General features: G+C 40.6%; 1 protein-coding gene across 3 annotated transcripts in view; it reads right to left on the reverse strand.

The window, feature by feature from the left end:
* Positions 1–823: 823 nt before the first annotated feature.
* The window catches only part of LOC131078259 (probable folate-biopterin transporter 6), a 34662-nt gene continuing 15111 nt past the window's right edge, over positions 824–20374 (reverse strand). For 2 of the 3 annotated variants that reach the window (XM_058015926.2, XM_058015925.2), the window contains one exon: positions 824–1712. In XM_058015926.2, the coding sequence (XP_057871909.2) occupies positions 1221–1712 (492 nt within the window). In that variant the 3' untranslated portion in view covers positions 824–1220. The remainder of the gene's footprint in view (positions 1713–20374) is intronic. The other variant, XM_058015927.2, reaches the window with a different exon arrangement.

Below are 20374 nucleotides of genomic sequence, written 5' to 3' on the forward strand. Positions count from 1 at the left end.
CCCTTTGCCTCGCCCAACAAAAAGGCCATCTTTGAGAAGCATACTTGATCTGCAATCTTGGAGACAATCCAAAACTTGAAAACCTTCTCATCATGCATTATTTCTTCTTTACATGCATGCATGAGAAAGTTTCTTAAAAACAACATACCATCATTAACATCATCAGCAATATTGCCTTTATTATTATGTTTACTTTCCTTAAGCAAGTCGGTAGTTGTTAATCTACACTCCAAAACATTGTCACAATAAAATCTGGAAAATAACAAAAAAAAATCTTGAAATTTATTTGTTATTAGCATATAGTAGTTCACCATCACTTATAGATCGTCCCATAGAGAGACCAATCTATGCATCAGAAGGAAGATCCACCAACATACGATTAATTATAATCCCAAGGCTGCCACATAAATCTGTCTATAACATGCTTTCTCCAAAGCTCCCACATAAATCTGTCTATAGCATTCTTACTCTTTATTATATCATATCAAACATTCAAACGTGCTGTTTCCATCTCATCAAGAATGACATTCTCCAAGGATTTTTATCTTTACCATATTCTTTGGTAACCAAATACTCACAGGTTCAAACTTTCAAGATTTATGCATTATAAACTTCTGCAGCACCGTTAGATATGATAACATACTGTGATACTAGAGGCAACGTGCACAAATGAAAAATTCAAAAATGAAACATTCAATCACAAATATATATAAAGATGGATTGGACTAAATAAAGAGCTAATTATTTAAACAAAAAGATACTTCCTAAATAAAGAATAGGTAGCCCATCTAGATTAGAAGCCCCATCATATCTACATAAGGCCTCAGACCCAATAATCAACTTATCCTTCATATATTAGTAGTACTTTAAAAAAGTGCTCATGTAACAAAGTTACAATATAAGTTATTTGTCTTGGCATGGTGATAACTTGATACTTCAAGGAGTTTGTCCATTGTTTGCAGAACCAGTCCAAGTCTTCGCAATTTATCTATCATTTGGTAATAGAGATGTGTATAGGCAATAATCATAACTTTCATTGTCTTCTTACTAGCTGTCACTGGATTGAAAAATCCCACTAAATGCTGCATCTTGGGCAGACCAACCCAACCATGCATTCTAACAATGGCGTTCCACCCTTTATTTTCTATCATCCATGAAGCCAAACACTGCAGGCAATGGCACTCTGTAAATTCTTATTGTATACAATAGATGCAAGTAGTCTATATACACTCATTAACCTTGTGCGCTGAAACCTCACTGCAGAGCTCAATATCCTTTGAAGTTTCTTCCATTTGCAAATTATTTGATAGGGAAATGCTTGGTGGTTTGATGTTTTCCACTGTACAGTCTGGTACAAGAAAAAGAAACATGAGGGGAGACAGTCTCAAGAGGCTTCGGATAAGTACTGCCAACCAAAGTCTGCTATAGTCATCCTTTTGAACATGGAGCCACTTAAGCAGAAGTGCACCAAACCAAGAACCACATGTATTGCCAAAGTTGGACACTGACATCAGGAAAGAAAAGACAGTGCCCTCAATACCAGTGGGGCAAAGCTGGGCAGATAATATAAGCAATGGCATTATCTGAAGCCTGGATAGAGCATCTGATAAAGCTTCATCACCTAAAACAAAAGCTTGATCAGGAATATGCATTCTAAGATTCATCCTAGTGACAAGAATGATGTCAAGAAGCCCAATAAATGAAGATGCTACCTGCATTGGAGATGACATGACTACTGATCAGTAATTTACATGAAATAAAGGGTGATACCCACATTTAAAATTAGAGATTCGAGCTAAAATTTCCAATTCTAACAGGAATTAGAATTATAATGGCATTCCCCAAAAGAAATGCTTCTCTAATATAGACTTAAGATGGATTGCAACTTGAAAAACAAAATTATGTAAAAGATATGACAAAAACCTTGCAGTAAACTCAAAAGAGAAAGAAATAAATTATATTAATGTCCACAAGGGACCAAAATAGGTTAACAATGAAATGCATTATAGAAAAATTACCATATACAAAGCACTCTCATCTTGTCAATTGTTAACTCGTATGCCATTAAATATATTAAAAATCAAATGATGTATAATTTCCCCTTTTTTCGGTGATCATCAGCAGGGTCATCTAGCCTATTTTTATTCCCGTAGACCAAAGTTGGAGTTAAGATTGCATTCATAATAAGAACATATCAGGAGCAGCGAAGTGTATACGTACTAAATCAATATGTTGATAATGATATAATCCATTTCCTGGTTCTTCACATTGAAAGACATCCAGAGCAATTGAATAAGTTTCCTTTAACAGATATTCATTTTGATCTTATTGTCCAAGGCCTTTGGGTATAAGGATAATCATGCAGTCCGAAGAGCATTTCCATCATTGATTACCATTACATTAATGAGCAGAGGATTGCAATAAGTATATGGTTACTAACCAAATTCATTTAGACATAAGTTTTAATAGAAGAAGTCTCTTGCCGTGAAATTATAAGAAGTTAGTCTCAAAACCTTAAGGGTTAAATAAGGGAATATTACACTATCAAGATAAGTTCTATCACCCAAATTAGCTTTAGATTCTAGAGTCAAATATTATTGTCTTCAGAATTGATAAAATTACATTTATAAATGTATTACAATTCTCATGTTAAGTTGGAATTATTGTCCTAGGACTAAATTACAGCAAATTGCAAATGGGAGCATTACAAAAGCAACAACTCTACAAAATTTAGTGCAATTTCCTAAGGTAATCATATGATGTTCAAATCACCACCATGAACATAGACACCATCAAGGCGATGCATATCAATGAAGAAGTAGCAATTGAAGTTAAGCTTGGATAAATGAGTGTAGTTGACTACACAAGATACTTCACAATCAATGAAATACGAGTAGTATGAACATAGGAGTTCCATCATCAATCATTCACAAAGATCTTTCATCCATCTAATTATCATCATTTAATGTGAGGATCTAACAAGAAACCATTCAATTATGTAGAAGAAACAACACATTCCACCATATCTTCAATGAAAAGCATGTTTATTTACAAGTTTGGCAACAATTTCTGCATTCTCCTCCTACTCTACTTCTAACTGCTTGTTATCTGCTACTCTTCTACTAAATAAAATATTCACTATTAAACTTTGCAAATGAAGAAGTGGAGCCTTATATAGTGCTCTCATTACAATAAGTGGCTCAGATTAATTCACAATCAATGGCCACGATTACAAGATAGAAACCCTAATTAGGTTTTGTTACACCCATTACAAAGCATTTAATGTTTGACCAATGATAAAATTACAGTTTATGGGACATATGTCCTTTGAATTTCCGACCAATAAATTGTGAAGGTAGGTACATTGAACTTTGTGTCCACATGTGGTAGTTATCTCTTGGTTGGATGAGTCAGGTGCATTGAATCTAGACGCCTTGTCTTGGAATGATGTGATTGGATAAGTGATGACAGGGCGCCACCTCAACTTGTTCCTTGTAACTCATCACAAATGTAGGTGATTAATGCAAATCTCTTGACACTCAACATTTCTAAGCTCAATCATGAATGAGATGAAGGTAGGAGATATTCCCAAACTGTATCCTTTTTGGGGATCAATCTTTCTAACTTTGATTAACTCTTCTGGAATTATCTCCCTGATGTACTAGCAATAATTCTTAGATTTCTGGAGGAGATTCAAGATTGTGAAAAAAATTTCTTTAGCACGTGCTTGCTCTTGTGAATCTTCTGCTTCCTTGATCTCTTCTATGTGGAGAGATCTCTCTCTTCATAAAGAAAGCTGATATCTTCACGTTGCACATACCTCCTTAGCTTGAAGTGAAGTATATGTGTTGACTTCCTTTGATGCTATGCCCTGCACTTGCTTTATAGTGTCTTTGCTTGATGTTGCTAATGCATTGGTCATACTCTTTTACTCCTTGAATTACCTTCTCATTTGTCTTTGCTTTGAGCATGTTGATGTTGATGCTTGAGTCCTCCCTAGCAAATTCGATGTTGTGAAGCAACTTATCTTGGATACTTAATCATCCCAATGTTGCAAAGTCTTCTTTGTCTTCTCACGTCCTTAAGCTTGAACACCACGAGCTGATCTCTTGCATGTCCTTATCTCCCTTAAGTGATGAATTTCCTCCTCCCTTTGCCTTCATAACCTGAAAAGTAAATAAACCTTGATCAAGATATAGAAGAGAACAACTTTGTTCTTCAAATCAGAAATGAATTCCCCTTGTTTAATCTCTAATTTTCACCTTTCAAGGTCTGATTCACTGATGTTCTAAAGTTTGATTTGTCATATTTTCAGTCTGAGACTTCACTTTTTATGTCTAATTTTTCACTGTTTCTGATTTTGTGACTTGATTCCTATCTAAACACATGCAGGGTTGGACTTTTTAGAGGTCACTGGAAGTGACTTAGAACAGGTTGGACTTTTAGGTGTGTATGGAAGTTCGAGTTTTCAAAGGGTTACTTACTGGAAGTGACACTAGGCAGGTCGGAGATTTGAGGAGTCACTAATAGTGACATCCCCCTTCTCAAATCACTGGCATCCCTCATCAACTTGATCACTTGCAAGTTGAAACATTGAAATCATTCCAATCTCCAATAGTACAAACACATTTTCAAGTCCTTGGGCAGGATTTTGAATGTCATGGATACTAACTTGTAGCAAGTTGGAACTTTGATATGTCACTGACGGTGATGCAAAGCTGATCAGAATTTTGAAGAGGCATTGACTGGAAGTGGTCGAACTTTTGAATTAGCACTGACTGGAAGTGGTCGGGCTTTTGGGGGGCCACTGACTAGAAATGGTCAAGGATTTGGGGGATCACTAACTAATAATGGTCGGGGATTTAGGGGATCACTGACTATAAATGGCCAAGGTTTTAGGGGGATCATTGACTGGAATGGTCAGGGATTTAGGGGGTCATTGATAGTGATCCACAAGTGGCAACTTCACTTGTTCCATTAGCTGGTTTAAGGCATTTCAAGTCTTTGCTAGAAGATTTCACCTAATTCATTCAAAATTACCCCCCAAAATATCAAGCATTCACCTCAATCAATGTTCATCTTGACAAGTATAATACTTCCACACCTTAATCATGCTTTCAAGAGTCACGGGAAATGCCTTCAAGGTAGTTAGACTTTTGAGACCCCACTGGTTGGGAATAAGGCAAGTCGTAGATTTGGATGAGCACTGACTAGAAGTGGTTGGGCTTTTTACAGGGCACTGACAGTAGTCAATAGCAGACATCAAGTTTCCACAATCCATGAGAAATTGATCTAGAGTGTTTCTGGATAAGAAAGTGGTTGATGTTTTCACCCCTCATTGACAGTGACTCAAGGATATCAATTTTACTTGCTCAATCACCCCAATCTCTTCAAACATCAAGCACTCACCTCTCCAACTCCAAGGGTCCTTCATCAACATCAAAGATATTTGATGGCTATTAGGCTTTCATCTTGATTGACTTGCATCTAACCTCTCAATTCCTATGACTCAACACTTGAACTCATTATTTCCATCTCTAATGATGATGATCAAATGAAATTATTATATCGTTCATTGTCAAGCCTTGAGAGCTACCTAACCTCAATTCAACCCAAAGAGATGGACATGACTTGCTCATTTCCTCGCAACCTAAGATACTGCACTCCCTCTAGTAAAAGGTTAATAGCTAACAACACTACTAGACGACCAAACCAAGGCAACCAACCTAGAAAGAAGGAAAGTAAAAAGTAGGGGTGCCCATTTGCAATGGGGCGATTGTGAAAACATTACAATAGAGCCTTATATAGAGCTCTCTTTACAATTCAAAGGCTCAGATTGATTCTCAAATCAATGGCCAAGATTACAAGATAAAACCCGAATTAGGGTATTGTTGTCATTTTATGACACCCTTGATCCATCAGTGAGAACCGATCAGAGATATGTTCTATGGACCACCGCTGCCTCAATTGATCGAGGAGAAAACAATGGAATCATGAAGTATGAAGTGTTGTCTTGCCAGGCCCCCCCGGAACTCCGGAACCTCCAACTTCCCAAGTTCCCAAGTCTTCCCAACTTCGGTGACTGTTGTGACCATTTCACACATCGCCCCATTAAAATGGGGACCCCCTCTTTTTGCTCGTTTTGCCTGTTCTTTTTCTCTGCTTTTTAGGGTTTTGGTAGTTTGTTAGTTGTCTGGATTTAGGGTCAAGCCTTAGGGTTCCTTTTTCGATCGTTTTCAGGCTAGAGTCCAGTCAGTCTTGAGAGCTTTTTAAGCTTCCTTTCGCAGGATGCAATTTTGAATAAAATGAATTCGCCAAAATGGTCTATTTTCAATTGGAATTTTTAGTGCAGAGTCTTAATTTGCCTAAGTGTTGATGATGAAAATGTGAATTTTATCCAATTGAGTAATTTTGACCAAATTTTGAGTTTTTTGATTTTTGATCCTGGGCATGGGGAATGATTTGTTTTTGCCTTGTGAAGTGATTAAACTTGTAAAATCATGATATTTTGGCCTGTAGGAGCAAAATCGCTCCTGTCCCTCAGTGAAGGACCGGAGCTCGTTTTCAAAAATCTTACTGTCCCTGCAGGGTCAAGATGAATTTCGAATTGGAAGTGATAAAGAAAGGCGTGATCTTTCCGTTGAATATAAATTGAAGAATTTCACGAACACGGAAATGCCCCAGGAGTCAGAATCGCTCCTGTCCCTCAGTGAAGGACCGGAGCTCAAAATCAAATATTGCTTTGTCCTTGCAGGATTTTAACAACTTGACGATTTGAAGAGGTCCAAAGAAGTGCATTTTACCAATTGAATATAATTTGAAGGCACAAACATGAAGAAAAGTGGACCAAACATGCAAAATCGCTCCTGTCCCTCAGTCAGGGACCAGGGCGAAATCCATTGTAGCTCCCGTCCCTCTCCCAGGGACCAGAGCGAAATTCTTCATAAGGCATGTTTTAGGCAAAGATCAAGCAAGTTTTAAGTTTGAAGGCAAGAAAGGAGGTGAATTGAACCCGTTGAAGATAAATTGAAGATTACAAAACATCTACAAGGGACCCAAATACCCAAGTTCGCTCCTGTCCCTTAGTCAGGGACCAGAGCGATTTTTGCTTTAGACAAATTTCTTGCCAAGTAAGGGCAAATTCCAAGGCATGGATGAGTGAAATGGAGCACTACAAGACCATTGAAGATAATTTTTGAAGTTAGCAAAGTGAGATGAAGACTACAAGAGCAAGATCGCTCCTGTCCCTCAGTCAGGGACCAGGGCGATATGATGATTATACTGCCTTTTCGCTAAGTTCAAACCTCTCCAAGTCAAGGTGAAGGGTGGCAAGGACGTTTTGAAACGTCTCAATGAAGAACGAAGTATCCAAGGTCGCCAATGTTGAAGGAATTACACCAAGACACCCAGTTTGCTCCTGTCCCTCAGGCAGGGACCAGAGCGAAATTTTCATGAGAGCCTAGATTTTGAAAGTTGACCACGTTTTAAGTGTCCAAGGGGATCAAAAGGACTTCATTTTACACGATGAAAGATATGGCAAGTTGATGAAAGCAAGCATGAGCTCAAAACCTTGAAGTTCGCTCCTGTCCCTCAGTCAGGGACCAGAGCGATATTTATCATATTGGCCAAATCTTTCCAAAATCACGTTAAGTCAAGATCATGCGAGGTGGTAAAAGGTCTAAGGTGTCTTAAGAAGGTGATATACGAAGGTTTCAAACGTCAAACAACTATCAATTGAGCCAAGGAAGCTATATCGCTCCTGTCCCTCTCCAAGGGACCAGGACGATTTTCACAGGATCCTTCATTTTCCTTTAAAAATCATGACAATGCAAGGGTACGCAGGATCGAAGACGCTATTTGGAAGGTGATGATCGAAGAACAAAGGTTGAAAGATGGCAAATTTTGGCTAGAGCTTCAAGATCGCTCCTGTCCCTCTCCAAGGGACCAGGGCGATAATCCTCCAAACATCAAATATGCCTTGTAGAAGTCAAGTGAAACAAGCGTGGAATGGAGAAACAATGTCATTGCTTGCAATATGAAGAGGATTGGTGATTAAAGAAGCGAGATCAAGGAGAGAAACACTAGGATCGCTCCTGTCCCTCACCAAGGGACCAGGGCGATATTTGCTAAAATGCTTGTTATCCTTCGAAGATCATGTCAAAACGAAGTTGCAAAGGGTATAAAACGTCGTTTGGAAGGCAATGAACGAGGAGTTAAAATCAAGAACGAAGAATTTCAAGTAAGAACATAGGGATCGCTCCTGTCCCTCCCCAAGGGACCAGAGCGATATCACCCCAAGAGGCACTCATTTGCAAGATCAAATCACCCAAGTTTGAAATTCCTAGTAAAAATGCCAATTCCAACGTAAGGATGGAGATTTTAAACGTCAAAAGTGCAAGAATCAAGACCAAGTTGATGGATCGCTCCTGTCCCTCAGTCAGGGACCAGGGCGATGAGGTTTGTATTTTCCACTCTCCAATTTTGGCGCTCAAACACATTTTTTTGAATTTATTTAAATGCTAGAAAATTCGATAAGTTGGAAAATTCAATTTAATGGCATTTAAAATTTGGGCTAAAATTAATTAATTATTTTTGCCTTGTAAAAAAAAATCGAATTTATTAATTAAAAAACGATGGCATTTAATAATTAATTATTAATTAATTAAAAAATTAAATGGAGCGCTTGGTTTATGAAAGTCGGCCTTTATTATTTATTTAAAAATCGTTTTAATTACCTTATTTTTACCAAGTCGGCCTCAAGGTAATTGTGAGGGTTAAGCGCTTATAAAAGGAGGTGAAAGTTTCATTTTTACATCGTCATTTATCATCTCTTATATGCGATTTGGAGTATGCAATGAGGAAGCAAATTTCATAAAGGAGAAGTGCGAGTTTCTATCCAAAGGTGGTGCGAAGTATTATCAAAGAGGTGCGAATTGTATTCAAGGTGGTGCGAATTTCATTTCAAGCAAGGAGGTGCAAAGTATTATCCAAGGAAGTGCGAATTTGAAGTTTGAATTAAGGCGAAGACCACATCAAAGACATCTCCAAGGGTGGCGAAATTGATAAGAAAGACGTTCACTTGAAGATCACGTGGAAGAGACTATCCAACGTTAATTTTGCCTAGGCGAATTCCTTTGTTTTGCATTCTAGAGTTGGCTCTCTAGTGAGGTATGGCGATATGGCTTTATTGTTTTAAATTTTGAATTTTGATCGTCATTGCTTCAAGTTTTGAATTTTGAAATTTTGAATTTCAATAGCTCAATCGTTATTTAGGAAATGATAACTCCAAGACTTATCATGAAGTTTCCTAAAATTAATCTAATCTATGTTATGCATTGCAATATCTAGTTACTTATTATGAAATGTTGTGTAGGTATGGCGACTCCGAAGGCGGGAGCATCCACCAGTCGTCCAGCTCTCATGAAGGAAGATCAAAAGACCGAGAAGTGGAGACCAAGATCGTGTCGAAGTGGAGCAACATTGGAGATACTAACTTGGGCAACTTCAGCACGAAGAAGTTTCGAGAGGTCCCTTACATTGGCAAGCCATCACCTGTCGCCAGGAGGATAATCGAAAGTGGCATCATTAAGGCGGCCGGCTTCCCTCCAGCAGTTCAGTGCCATGAGTTGATGATCGAGTGTGCTCGTCATTATGATCCTCAATCCAGAACAATCGTGTCCAAGGAAGGAAACACTTTAGCTTATCTTTCAGAAGAGGCTATAAGTGAGGCTTTCCATCTTCCAGAGCATAGAGATATGGTCTACAAGAGTATAGAAGGGGCCAGGTCAATGTACGAAGATGATCCAGATGCTTGCCTAAGCATCATTAACAAGAACTGGTTACTCAAGAGTCGTCCTTGCCTGAGCAAGGTACCGAACACACCACATAGGATCGATTTCCAGGAGGAGTACAGAGATTTGATTACAATGCTCAACCGAGTGACAAGAGCCTTGTTGGACATTCCCAGGAAGTGACAGAGAAGAGGAAGGCTACCAAGATGTCCAAGATGATTAGAGATGAGACTGGATCTAGAAAATTACAGATAGCTACACCGGCGGTGGACAAGTATGAAGGGGAGATCCTAGCAGAGGAATATGATATAGAGACATTTGAGCTAGGTCCATCCACAGCTGAGCAGACACTAGATGATGCCGCAGATTCCTTTGAGGCATTGAAGGACAAGCTTAGAGAAGAAATGGAGAAGAGTAGAAAGCTTGAGAGGGAGGTCGGTGCATGGAGAACATATTTCAGCCATCTCAATCAGCCTTTAGGACGTCAGGATCCAGCAAGATCACCCATACAGGCACTTCCCCTTCAATCAATTGGTGAGGCAGAGAGATTCAAGAGTATGGTCCAGCGTATGAGTACTTGGATGGACAAATCTCATACAGTTGCCGTAGAATTTGCAACAAGGATGATGAAGACTATTCATAGGGCTATTCAGGTTCTTGAGATAATCCACAATTTGATGATAACAGTGGCCGCATTTGCTCATACCAAAGATGTTATCATTCCTGTCTTGAAAGTAATCAGACAAACATCGAGGAAGGTCTTAGCACAGGAAAAGATTATGGATGGAGGACCTCACAGTTTACTTCAGTGGTCGACCTTACTCCAGATGAAGGAAGTTCTCTTCGAGGACATCAGTAATAGATGCAGTCATGTTGAGGAGGTGATCAACCTGATCCAGGACAGAGTATTTGAGGTACTACGTACCATTCTTGGCAGGAGGATCGAAGTTGAGACAGATGTGGATTTGCAGGAATTAGAAGATAGAATCAAGGTCATCTTTTGCAAGGACGCTAATATCACAGATGAGCAACAAGACCAGATGTTTGCTACCATGCTCCTGATTGAAAAGACTAAAGAACTTGAACTTACATGGGACGCAGCTCTTCTAGATGCATTTGATCAGGTCATCCACTTGGAAGAAAGAATGAAGAATCTTCCCGAGATTCCAATTGCTGAAATCGAAGGAATCGTGTCAAGATTCATTGCATATGCTAAAAAGGAGCATTGGAAAGGGAATAAGATTCTAGATGAGAGGTTGTTATAGATGACATGGCACCTTAATTGTCATTGGTCTATGTCTCCTAGATTTTTGTGCCAAATTTAATATTTGGCTATGCATTTAATATTGTTCAGTAAAAAGGAGGCCATTTGTAACAAACCCTAATTAGGGTTTAGGTGTCATGATCTTGACCGTTGATCTGCTTTCAATCTGGACCATTCATTGTAATTGAGGATGCTATTTATACCCTCATTTTCATTTCATTTGTAATAGAGATAGTTAAGAGATTAGAGAGAGAGTTTGATGTATTAGAGAGAGATTAGAGTTTAGAAGCAATTTACTTTTGTAGCAAGATTGAGTTTGGGGAAAGGAATTCAAACAATTGTTGTACATGATGGCTTTGAGATCAATGAAATATTGAAGTTATGGTGTTTTGTTGCAATTCTCTTGGTTATCTTCATGGTTGTTCATTTTCCTTGAATCATTTCTCAATCAAAGTAGTGTGTTAATTCGAAGGACAAAGTGTTGGACTTGATCTTTGGTGGGATTCGCTTTCCAAACCACTAGCTTCTTGCTGATTGTGAGAATGCCTTGCGTGGTCGACTGGAGAATACTCTAATCACTTAACCTTCAATCGTTATTGTATCTTAGATATGTACCTTCGTGGTAGTGTCTTTGATCTTTGATGCGTTGAAAATCATTTGTTACCTTAGAAGATCACATCAATTTCAATTGAGTTGTTATTTTATGGCGAAATTGAAGTTGGTAGAATCTTGCCAAGTCTTGTCCACATGAAGTCATTCTTAGGGTTAGATTAGATTAGACCTCTTGCAAACCCTATCCTTTTGTTATTTTTTTTGAAAAGCTTCTTTAGTTTAGTAAGACTTTCGGAGTGTAAGGCCCCTTAAGAACACAGCAAATCACATCATACTGCTGGAGCTTATCCACACGTAGAGACCCTACTAACCAGAACATTGGAGTCATCCTAACTGATCCTTCTTGCGAAATCTTCAGCAGTTAGAGACTTTATTCAAGAGAGGATAAGATGCCTTTGGGTATTTTATTCTGTGTATGATCGTGTACAAAATACACGTCAACAGTGACCCAGGTCTGAATTTTTTCCCCAACTTCGGTGACCCATGTCTCCGAAGTTCCCCCAACTTCGGTGACCCAGGTCTCCGAAATTCATAAGTACTCTCTTCCTCAACCCTGGAACTTCGGAACCCCGAAGTTCCCAAGTCTTCCCAACTTTGGTTACCCAGGTCTCCGAAGTTCCTAAGTCTTCTCTTCCTCAACCCCGAAACTCCAGAACCCTGAAGTTCCCAAGTTCCCAAGTCTTCCCAACTTCGGTGACCCGGGTCTCCGAAGTTTCCCCCCAACTTCGGTGACCCAAGTCTCCGAAGTTCCTAAGTCTTCTCTTCCTCAACCCTGGAACTTCAGAACCCCCAAGTTCCCAATTTCCTAGTTCTTCAACCCCGAAACTTCAGAACCCCCAGGTTCCCAAGTTCCTAAGTCTTCAACCCTAGAACTCCGGAACCCCCAGGTTCCCAAGTTCCTAAGTTCTTCAACCTCGGAACTCTGGAACCCTCAGGTTCCCAAGTTCCTATTTCTTCAACCCTAGAACTCCGGAAACCCCAGGTTCCCAAGTTCCTAAGTCTTCAACCTCGGAACTTCGAAACCCCCACCTTCCCAAGTTCCTAAGTTCTTCAACCCCAAAACTCCAGAACCCCCAAGTTCCCAAGTTCCTAGCTCTTCCTCAACCCCGGAACTCCGGAACCCCCAGGTTCCCAAGTTCCTAGTTCTTCAACCCCAGAACTCCCGAACCCCCAGGTTCCCAAGTCTTCAACCTCGGAACTCCAGAACCCCCAAGTTCCCAAGTTCCTAGTTCTTCTCCCCCGAAATTCTGGAACCTTGAAATTCCCAAGTTGCTAAGTCTTCCCAACTTCAGTGACCCAGAGCTCCGAAGTTTCCCCAACTTCAGTGACCCAGGTCTCCGAAGTTCCCCCAACTTCGATGACCCAGGTCTTCGAAGTCTTCCAAACTACTTTTGGCTTGCAACACTTCCGGATGGCGTGATCGACACTCAAGGCTTTAAATGCTCTGACAGTTTTGGTGACTTGTGCACCTTCTTTTGTAGAGCCACAGGGGTGCATTTGATGTTTTTGGCAAAATTTCCATCAAGGGAGGTACGGGGCCATGCTTGTTGTCGTGACTTATGTCATGTTTGCATACTCTGACTTTGGAAGGTCAGTCAATCCATCTTCTTAGGGTTGCCTTTCATGGGTATCGCTAGGTTGCTTGCATGTACTTCTAGACTGACATGCAGGGGTCATGATCACCCTTGTAACCATTTTTCTATATAAAGGTCGTTAAGCCTCATTGTAATGGGTTCTCTCCCTGCTGGCTGGAGCTATTCCATGCTCTCCCACTTCTCTTGTATTTATCTTGCATTTTTGCAACTGTAAGTTTGGCCATTGGCCTTATAATTAATTGAAAATCACCATTCTTGCCTTCTTTCAACTTATGTATGTTGTGTATGTTTTCTTACCTTCATCATAGGTGTATGTCTTGTGGCTTTTCTCTCCATATATGTTGTGTTAACATGTTTTATGAGTGTGACTTGTGGGAATCCTTCTCCCCTCTTGACACTTAGCGAATTCTAACCTCCATATATGTATTGGAGTCACTCATGCAACTAAAGTTTGTGCATCTCTTGGGTGTTTCAGTTAATTCTTTGTGTCATTTTGGTGGGGAGAGAAACAATCTCTTCTTGGTGCATCACCTCCTTCTATTTCAAGCATTCTCTCTTCCCTTTACCTCTGCAAGTTGTTAGGATAGGCTTAGGAGTTAGTTTTGAAGTGTTGAGTTGGTTCAACACCTGCACCTAGATTGAGAAGGAAGTCGGCCTTCTCCAGAGATTCAAACCCCTTGCGCAAGGTCCCACACTTTGGGGTTGTTTCCATGTTTCACAAGGTTGCCCAATTGATAGCTCAGCAAGGGTGCAAGCTTTTGTGATAACAGTTTTTGGCACGGCCGATGGGACTTCATTCGATTTACATGCTAAGGATTCAGTGTTGTTCTTGGCATCTCAGACTTTAGAGGCAGTCATCTCTCAAACACTTGGCGACTCTGTTCAACAAGTCCAGTTCTTGTTCATATGAAGTTCCTAACTCTAGGACCCCAGAACCCCCAGGTTCCCAAGTCATCAACTCCGAAACCCCCAGGTTCTGAAGTTCCCAAGTCTGGAACCCCCAGGTTCCGAAGTGCCTAAGTCCTCAACTCCGAAATCCCCAGGTTCCAAAGTCATGCAATCCTAAGCCCAAGCCAACTAAAGATTCGTTGTGTTCTTTAGTTCATGAAGCCTTTGGAGGCAACATCTTTCAAGAACCTGGCGACTTTGCAATCATTTGGTTGATCTGTGGTATGTTATCAGTCTCTGGTTGAGAGGGTCCGTCGGCTCTCTTTAGGGATTTTGATAAACAAGCTCCATCTCTTTCAAATTATTTAAAATGAGTTCACATCATGGGTGTAACTTCTATTCACCGCCATTCTATGAGAATGCCAACCATTTTTCCCCTCCTTACCAACAGGACCGAACTAGGACTGCTCCTATTTTCAACCCAAACAACTTCACTTCAGCAGCATGTGGGTACTTTCCTAATGCTTGCCACCCACCCACCCCTGCTCAACCTTCTTGGCAGCCCAACGAGCCCCAAGATGACAAAAAAAGGTAAATTGTAGAAATCAAAAGTGTGTTGCTTGATTTCACCAAGCAGCTAGAGGAGTCAAAGAGACAATTGGAGTGGGATTTACAGCGGGATCAGCTTGCTTATTAGGCTCAGCTTTAGCAACAACAAATGGGAGCCCAAAGACAACATAGGGAGTTCCTTGCAAGGCAGCTTGCCTCTGCTAGGAAGAAAGAAATTGAGCAACTAGTAGCCATAGAGATGCGGCTTATACAGGACGAGGTTTCTACCCCTAGGGTTCCTAAGTTTGAAATCCCAAGCTTCAGGCAGGGGAGACCTCCCAAGCTTTCAACTTCCCCCGCTAGTTTTAAAGTTCCAGGTTTCAAGGGAGCTCCAGTTGTTGTTATACAAGAGCCTTCTCCTCAGTGCCTTTTGCAAAATACCCCACCACCTAGGCCCTTTCCTGATGCTATCTCCCTTTTTAAGGGTGGACCTGTTGTATGGAGGACGAATGGTTCCCATCCTCATCATGACGAAGGGGTTCAATCAGCCATTGGGGAGTCTTCATATGCTCTAAAGGAAGAGGAATCGGCAATGCTGCGGGAGGATATTGAGAGCAATCAGTTGCAACAGCAAGTCATTGAACATGAGAAGTGTGAAGATAAAGAGGAGGACATTGTCCTCTCATTTGACAATCTTACTTTCTTTCTTGATCATGAGGAGAAGGATATGTCTACACCTCCCCCGGTGGTAGCTCTGGAGCAACATGCTAGTCTTGAGGAGGGCACAAGGGGTAATGGTTTTGTTGCAGATTGCATGGTGGATGGATCATGCCATGAACCTGAGGTTGTTGCATTTTGCTGCCTGGAGGAGGAAACAAAAACAAGGAGACAATCTAAAAATTTTAGATCTTCTTGTGAGGTGTCTCATAAACTTGAGATTTGTGCTGAGGAGTTGGATATCAGCACATGTGATTATGATGTATGTTGGTTCTCCCCTGTCCCTGAAAGTTATGATATTGAATATGAGGTCTTCATTCAAGGTGAAGATGTTTCTTTTGGCATTAGGGATGAGCTTCAATGTTTCACTTGGTTCCTCTTTGACAGAGGCAAAAGCATCAATTGCCTCTTATTGTAACAATGTAAATATTAGTTAGGTTTCTTGTTTGCCAAGAAGTGCATGAGCACAGGCTGTTCCCCTTCAGAATGGTTGATCTTGATCCTTTGCAAGTTACAGAGAAGAGAGTTTTCTTCTTTCTTGCAATTATGACTCAGTGCCCAATGGATTACACAGGCTACTGATCTATATGCTTAGCAAGCAAGCATCCCGCAGAGGTCGCTAAAAATGTTGTCATTTTATGACACCCTTGGTGCATCAGTGAGAACTGATCAGAGATATGTTCTATGGACCACCGCTGCCTCAGTTGATCGAGGAGAAAACAATGGAATCATGAAGTATGAAGTGTTGTCTTGTCGGGGGGCCCCGGAACTCTGGAACCCCGAAGTTCCTAGGTTCCCAAGCCTTCCCAACTTCGGTGACCCAGGTCTCTGAAGTTTCCCCCCAACTTCGATGACCCACATCTCCGAAGTTCCCACAACTTCGATGACCCAAGTCTCTGAAGTTCCTAAGTCTTCTCTTCCTCAACCCTGGAACTCCAGAACCCCGAAGTTCCCAAGTTCCTAAGTCTTCACAACTTCGGTTACCCAGGTCTCCAAAGCTCCTAAGTCTTCTCTTCCTCAACCCCAGAACTCCAGAACCCCAAAGTTCCTAGGTTCCCAAGTCTTCCCAACTTCGGTGACCGAGGTCTCCGAATTTTCCCCCCAACTTCGATGACCCAGGTCTCCGAAGTTCCCCCAACTTCGATGACCCAGGTCTTCGAAGTTCCTAAGTCTTCTCTTCCTCAACCCCAGAACTCTGGAACCCCCAGGTTCCCAAGTTCCTAGATCTTCAACCCCGGAACCCCCAAGTTCCCAAGTTCCTAAGTCTTCAACTCCGGAACCCCCAGGTTCCCAAGTTCCTAATTCTTCAACCCCGAAACTTCGGAAACCCCAGGTTCCCAAGTTCCTAGTTCTTCTACCCCGGAACTCCAGAACCCCCAAGTTCCCAAGTTCCTAGTTCTTCTACCCCGGAACTGTGGAACCCCCAAATTCCCAAGTTCCTAGTTTTTCAACCCCGAAACTCTGGAACCCCCAGGTTCCCAAGTTCCTAAGTCTTCAACCCTGGAACTCCGGAACCCCCACGTTCCCAAGTTCCTAAGTTCTTCAACCCCAGAACTCCGGAACCCCCAGGTTCCCAAGTTCCTATCTCTTCCTCAACCTTGGAACTCCGGAACCCCCAAGTTCCTAGTTCTTCAACCCCGGAACTCCGGAACCCCCAAGTTCCATAGTTCCTAAGTCTTCAACCCCGGAACTTCGGAACCCCCAAGTTCCCAAGTTCCTAGTTCTTCTCCCCCGGAACTCCGAAACCCCGAAGTTCCCAAGTTGCTAAGTCTTCCCAACTTAGGTGACCCAGATCTCCGAAGTTTCCCCAACTTCGTGACCCAGGTCTCCTAAGTTTCCCCAACTTCGGTGACCCAGGTCTCTGAAGTCTTCCAAACTACTTCCGGATGGCATGATCGACCCTCAAGGCTTTAAATGCTCCGACAGTTTTGGTGACTTGTGCACCTTTTTTGTGGAGCCACAGGGGTGCATTTTATGTTTTTGGCAGAATTTCCATCAAGGGAGGTACAAGGTCATGCTTGTTGTGGTGACTTATGTCATGTCTGCATACTTTGACTCTGGAAGGTCAGTCAATCCACCTTCTCAAGGTTGCCTTTTGTGGGTATGGCTAGGTTGCTTGCATGTACAAAAGTCAAGTGCATGCACTTCCCTGCACTTCCAGAATGACATGCAGGGGTCATGATCACCCTTGTAACCATTTTTCTATATAAAGGTTGTTAAGCATCATTGTAAAGGGTTCTCTCTCTGCTGGCTAGAGCTATTCCATGCTCTCCCACTTCTCTTGTATTTATCTTGCATTTTTGCAACTGTAAGTTTGGCCATTGGCCTTATAATTAATTGAAAATCACCATTCTTGCCTTCTTTCAACTTATGTATATTGTGTATGTTTTCATACCTTCATCATAGGTGTATGTCTTGTGGCTTTTCTCTCCATATATGTTGTGTTAATTTGTTTTCTGAGTGTGACTTGTGGGAATCCTTCTCCCCTCATGACACTTAGCGAATTCTAACCTCCATCTATGCATTGGAGTCACTCATGCAACTGAAGTTTGTGCATCTCCTAGGTATTTCAGTTAATTCTTTGTGTCATTTCGGTGGGGAGAGGAACAATCTCTTCTTCATGCATCACCTCCTTCTATTTCAAGCATTCTCTCTTCCCTTTACCTCTGCAAGTTGTTAGGATGGGCTTAGGAGTTAGTTTTGAAGTGTTGAGTTGGTTCAACACCTGCACCTAGATTGAGAAGGAAGTCGGCCTTCTCCGGAGATTCAACCCCCTTGCGCAAGGTCCCACACTTCGGGGTTGTTTCCATGTTTCACAAGGTTGCTCAGTTGATAGCTCAGCAAGGGTGCAAGCTTTTGTGATAACATGTATTTTACAACAAACTCCTTGACCAATGAGATCATTACATTTTATAGGACACATGTCCTCCTTGAATTCTAACCAATGAAAGCAGAGGTTGGGTACATAAAATAATATTTGTTGAAGCATCATGTGTCACTTGCTCCACCTTTGGATGTGTTAGGTACAGTGACTTGGACACCCTGACTTGGAAGAACCTAATTGGTTGATGATAACTGGGAGGCCACCTCAACAACTTACACCATGTAGATCATCACGAAGAAGTGTGATTGAGCAATATCTCTTGATACTCAACATTTCAATTGCTCAACGTGATTTGATGGAGGTAATGGGACGTATTCCCAAATTCTACCATCTTGATCAAGCCTCTCTAGATTTGATTAACTCTTCTAAAATTATCTGACTTGATCACATTTGTGCATTTCATTTTCACATTCCAGAATTTTCCTTTTTGTGATGCATTTTACTCCACTTCATTTTGAAATGCAAATAATAGCTTTGATGGCCTTTGATCATTTTGTAGTAATTGTAGAATTCCCTATCTTCATGCAGTTCTTCATGTTGCAATATCGTGTTCACATTGTTGAGTTCCATCCTTTGACCTTGTTACAAAATTCTTGTGTAACTTGCCTTGAACACACCTACACAATTTCACCTTCTTTTCTTGTCTTGGCTTGCTTCCTTCTTGTACTAACAATGATTCTTGGATTTCCGAAGGAAATTCAAGATAATTGTAAAATTTTCTTATTTCGGCACTATCATAATGTTGTAGAGCAATCTCCCATGTGTTGGTTGTATCCTTGAAGTTGTAGTGCTTGGGTCCTTGTCCTAATGGCTTGATGTTCATCTTGCATGCTCTTGAATCTTCTTTGTCATTCTTGAAGTGTGAATCTTGTCCTTCCTTGCATTGCCTACTAGGAGTCCCAGGTTACTATGTCTTGATGCATCAATCTTCATCTTCTTGAACTTCTTGATGTTATTGTTGCACTTTCTTCTTTGTTAGAAAAATGTTCCCTTGTCTTGATGTTGTCCCTTCACTTCCCTTTGTTTTCTTCCTTTGCAAATGTTGTCCATTTTGTAAATGTGAACATTTCCTTGATTTGATGTCCTTAAGACTTCTTGGATAGCTCGATCTTGAGTGTGCTGATGCTGAATTCTTCCATCCGGTTCTTTGGATAACTTGATCCTGCAAGCATGTTGTCCCTGTCCTCATGTTGCTTTTTCCATGTGGTTGACTGCCTCTTTTGAGTTTGTAATGTCCCTATTTCCATCAGCTGATTAAAACATGCTTGAACCTGGATTTGTCAATGCTGATAAACAAGTAGCCACCACCTCTTGGAACAAATGCCTGTGGGAAAAAACTGAAAACACATTTTTAAAATAAATTTAATAGAAAACCCTAAATATTTTATTGACAAATTTGAGGGCAAAACTTAAATGATTTTTTCCATGTTCTTTAATTTTACCATATTTCATTTTTTTTTGTTTTAAATCCGATGATCCCTATGACATAGCCCATAGGCACAATCACTAAGATAAATTGATTATTCCCCAATATCAAGATTTGCACAACAATAATCAAACAATCTTATAATTTAAGCATTCATGATATAAAAAAAAGGCTACCCATATGAGTAAAAAAAAGAGGGATGAATCTGATCATGACCTTATATTAATCAAATGATAGTACACATGAATTACTAGAGCAATGCCAAAACATGAAAGGTATTTGAACTAAAAAAGACACAAGAAAATAATATGTTTGCAAGATTACAAGCATGAGCTTACTCAGTACATTCTACCCTTACAACTAAGCCAAAAGCTTTTATTTGTGCAAAGGAAAATATCTATTCTAAGAGATTGAAAGCCAAGTGAGAAGTTAATGCCACAATCATGCAAGATATCTACATGTAACTGTTGGAATGAATAGCACATGAATGCCTACTATTTTCATTTGGAGCAGAGAAGTAATGTGTACTTTGAATGCATCTTGAATGTTGCAAAATAATCTCTAGAGGCTCATTTGAATTTCAAAAGCACAATGGCTGCACTGCAAAATATTTAATTGTCGATTTCCAATATATGCAGCCCATAGTGG

The sequence above is a fragment of the Cryptomeria japonica genome, chromosome 7 (genome assembly GCF_030272615.1).
Source record: "Cryptomeria japonica chromosome 7, Sugi_1.0, whole genome shotgun sequence".
Classification (NCBI taxonomy): domain Eukaryota; kingdom Viridiplantae; phylum Streptophyta; class Pinopsida; order Cupressales; family Cupressaceae; genus Cryptomeria; species Cryptomeria japonica.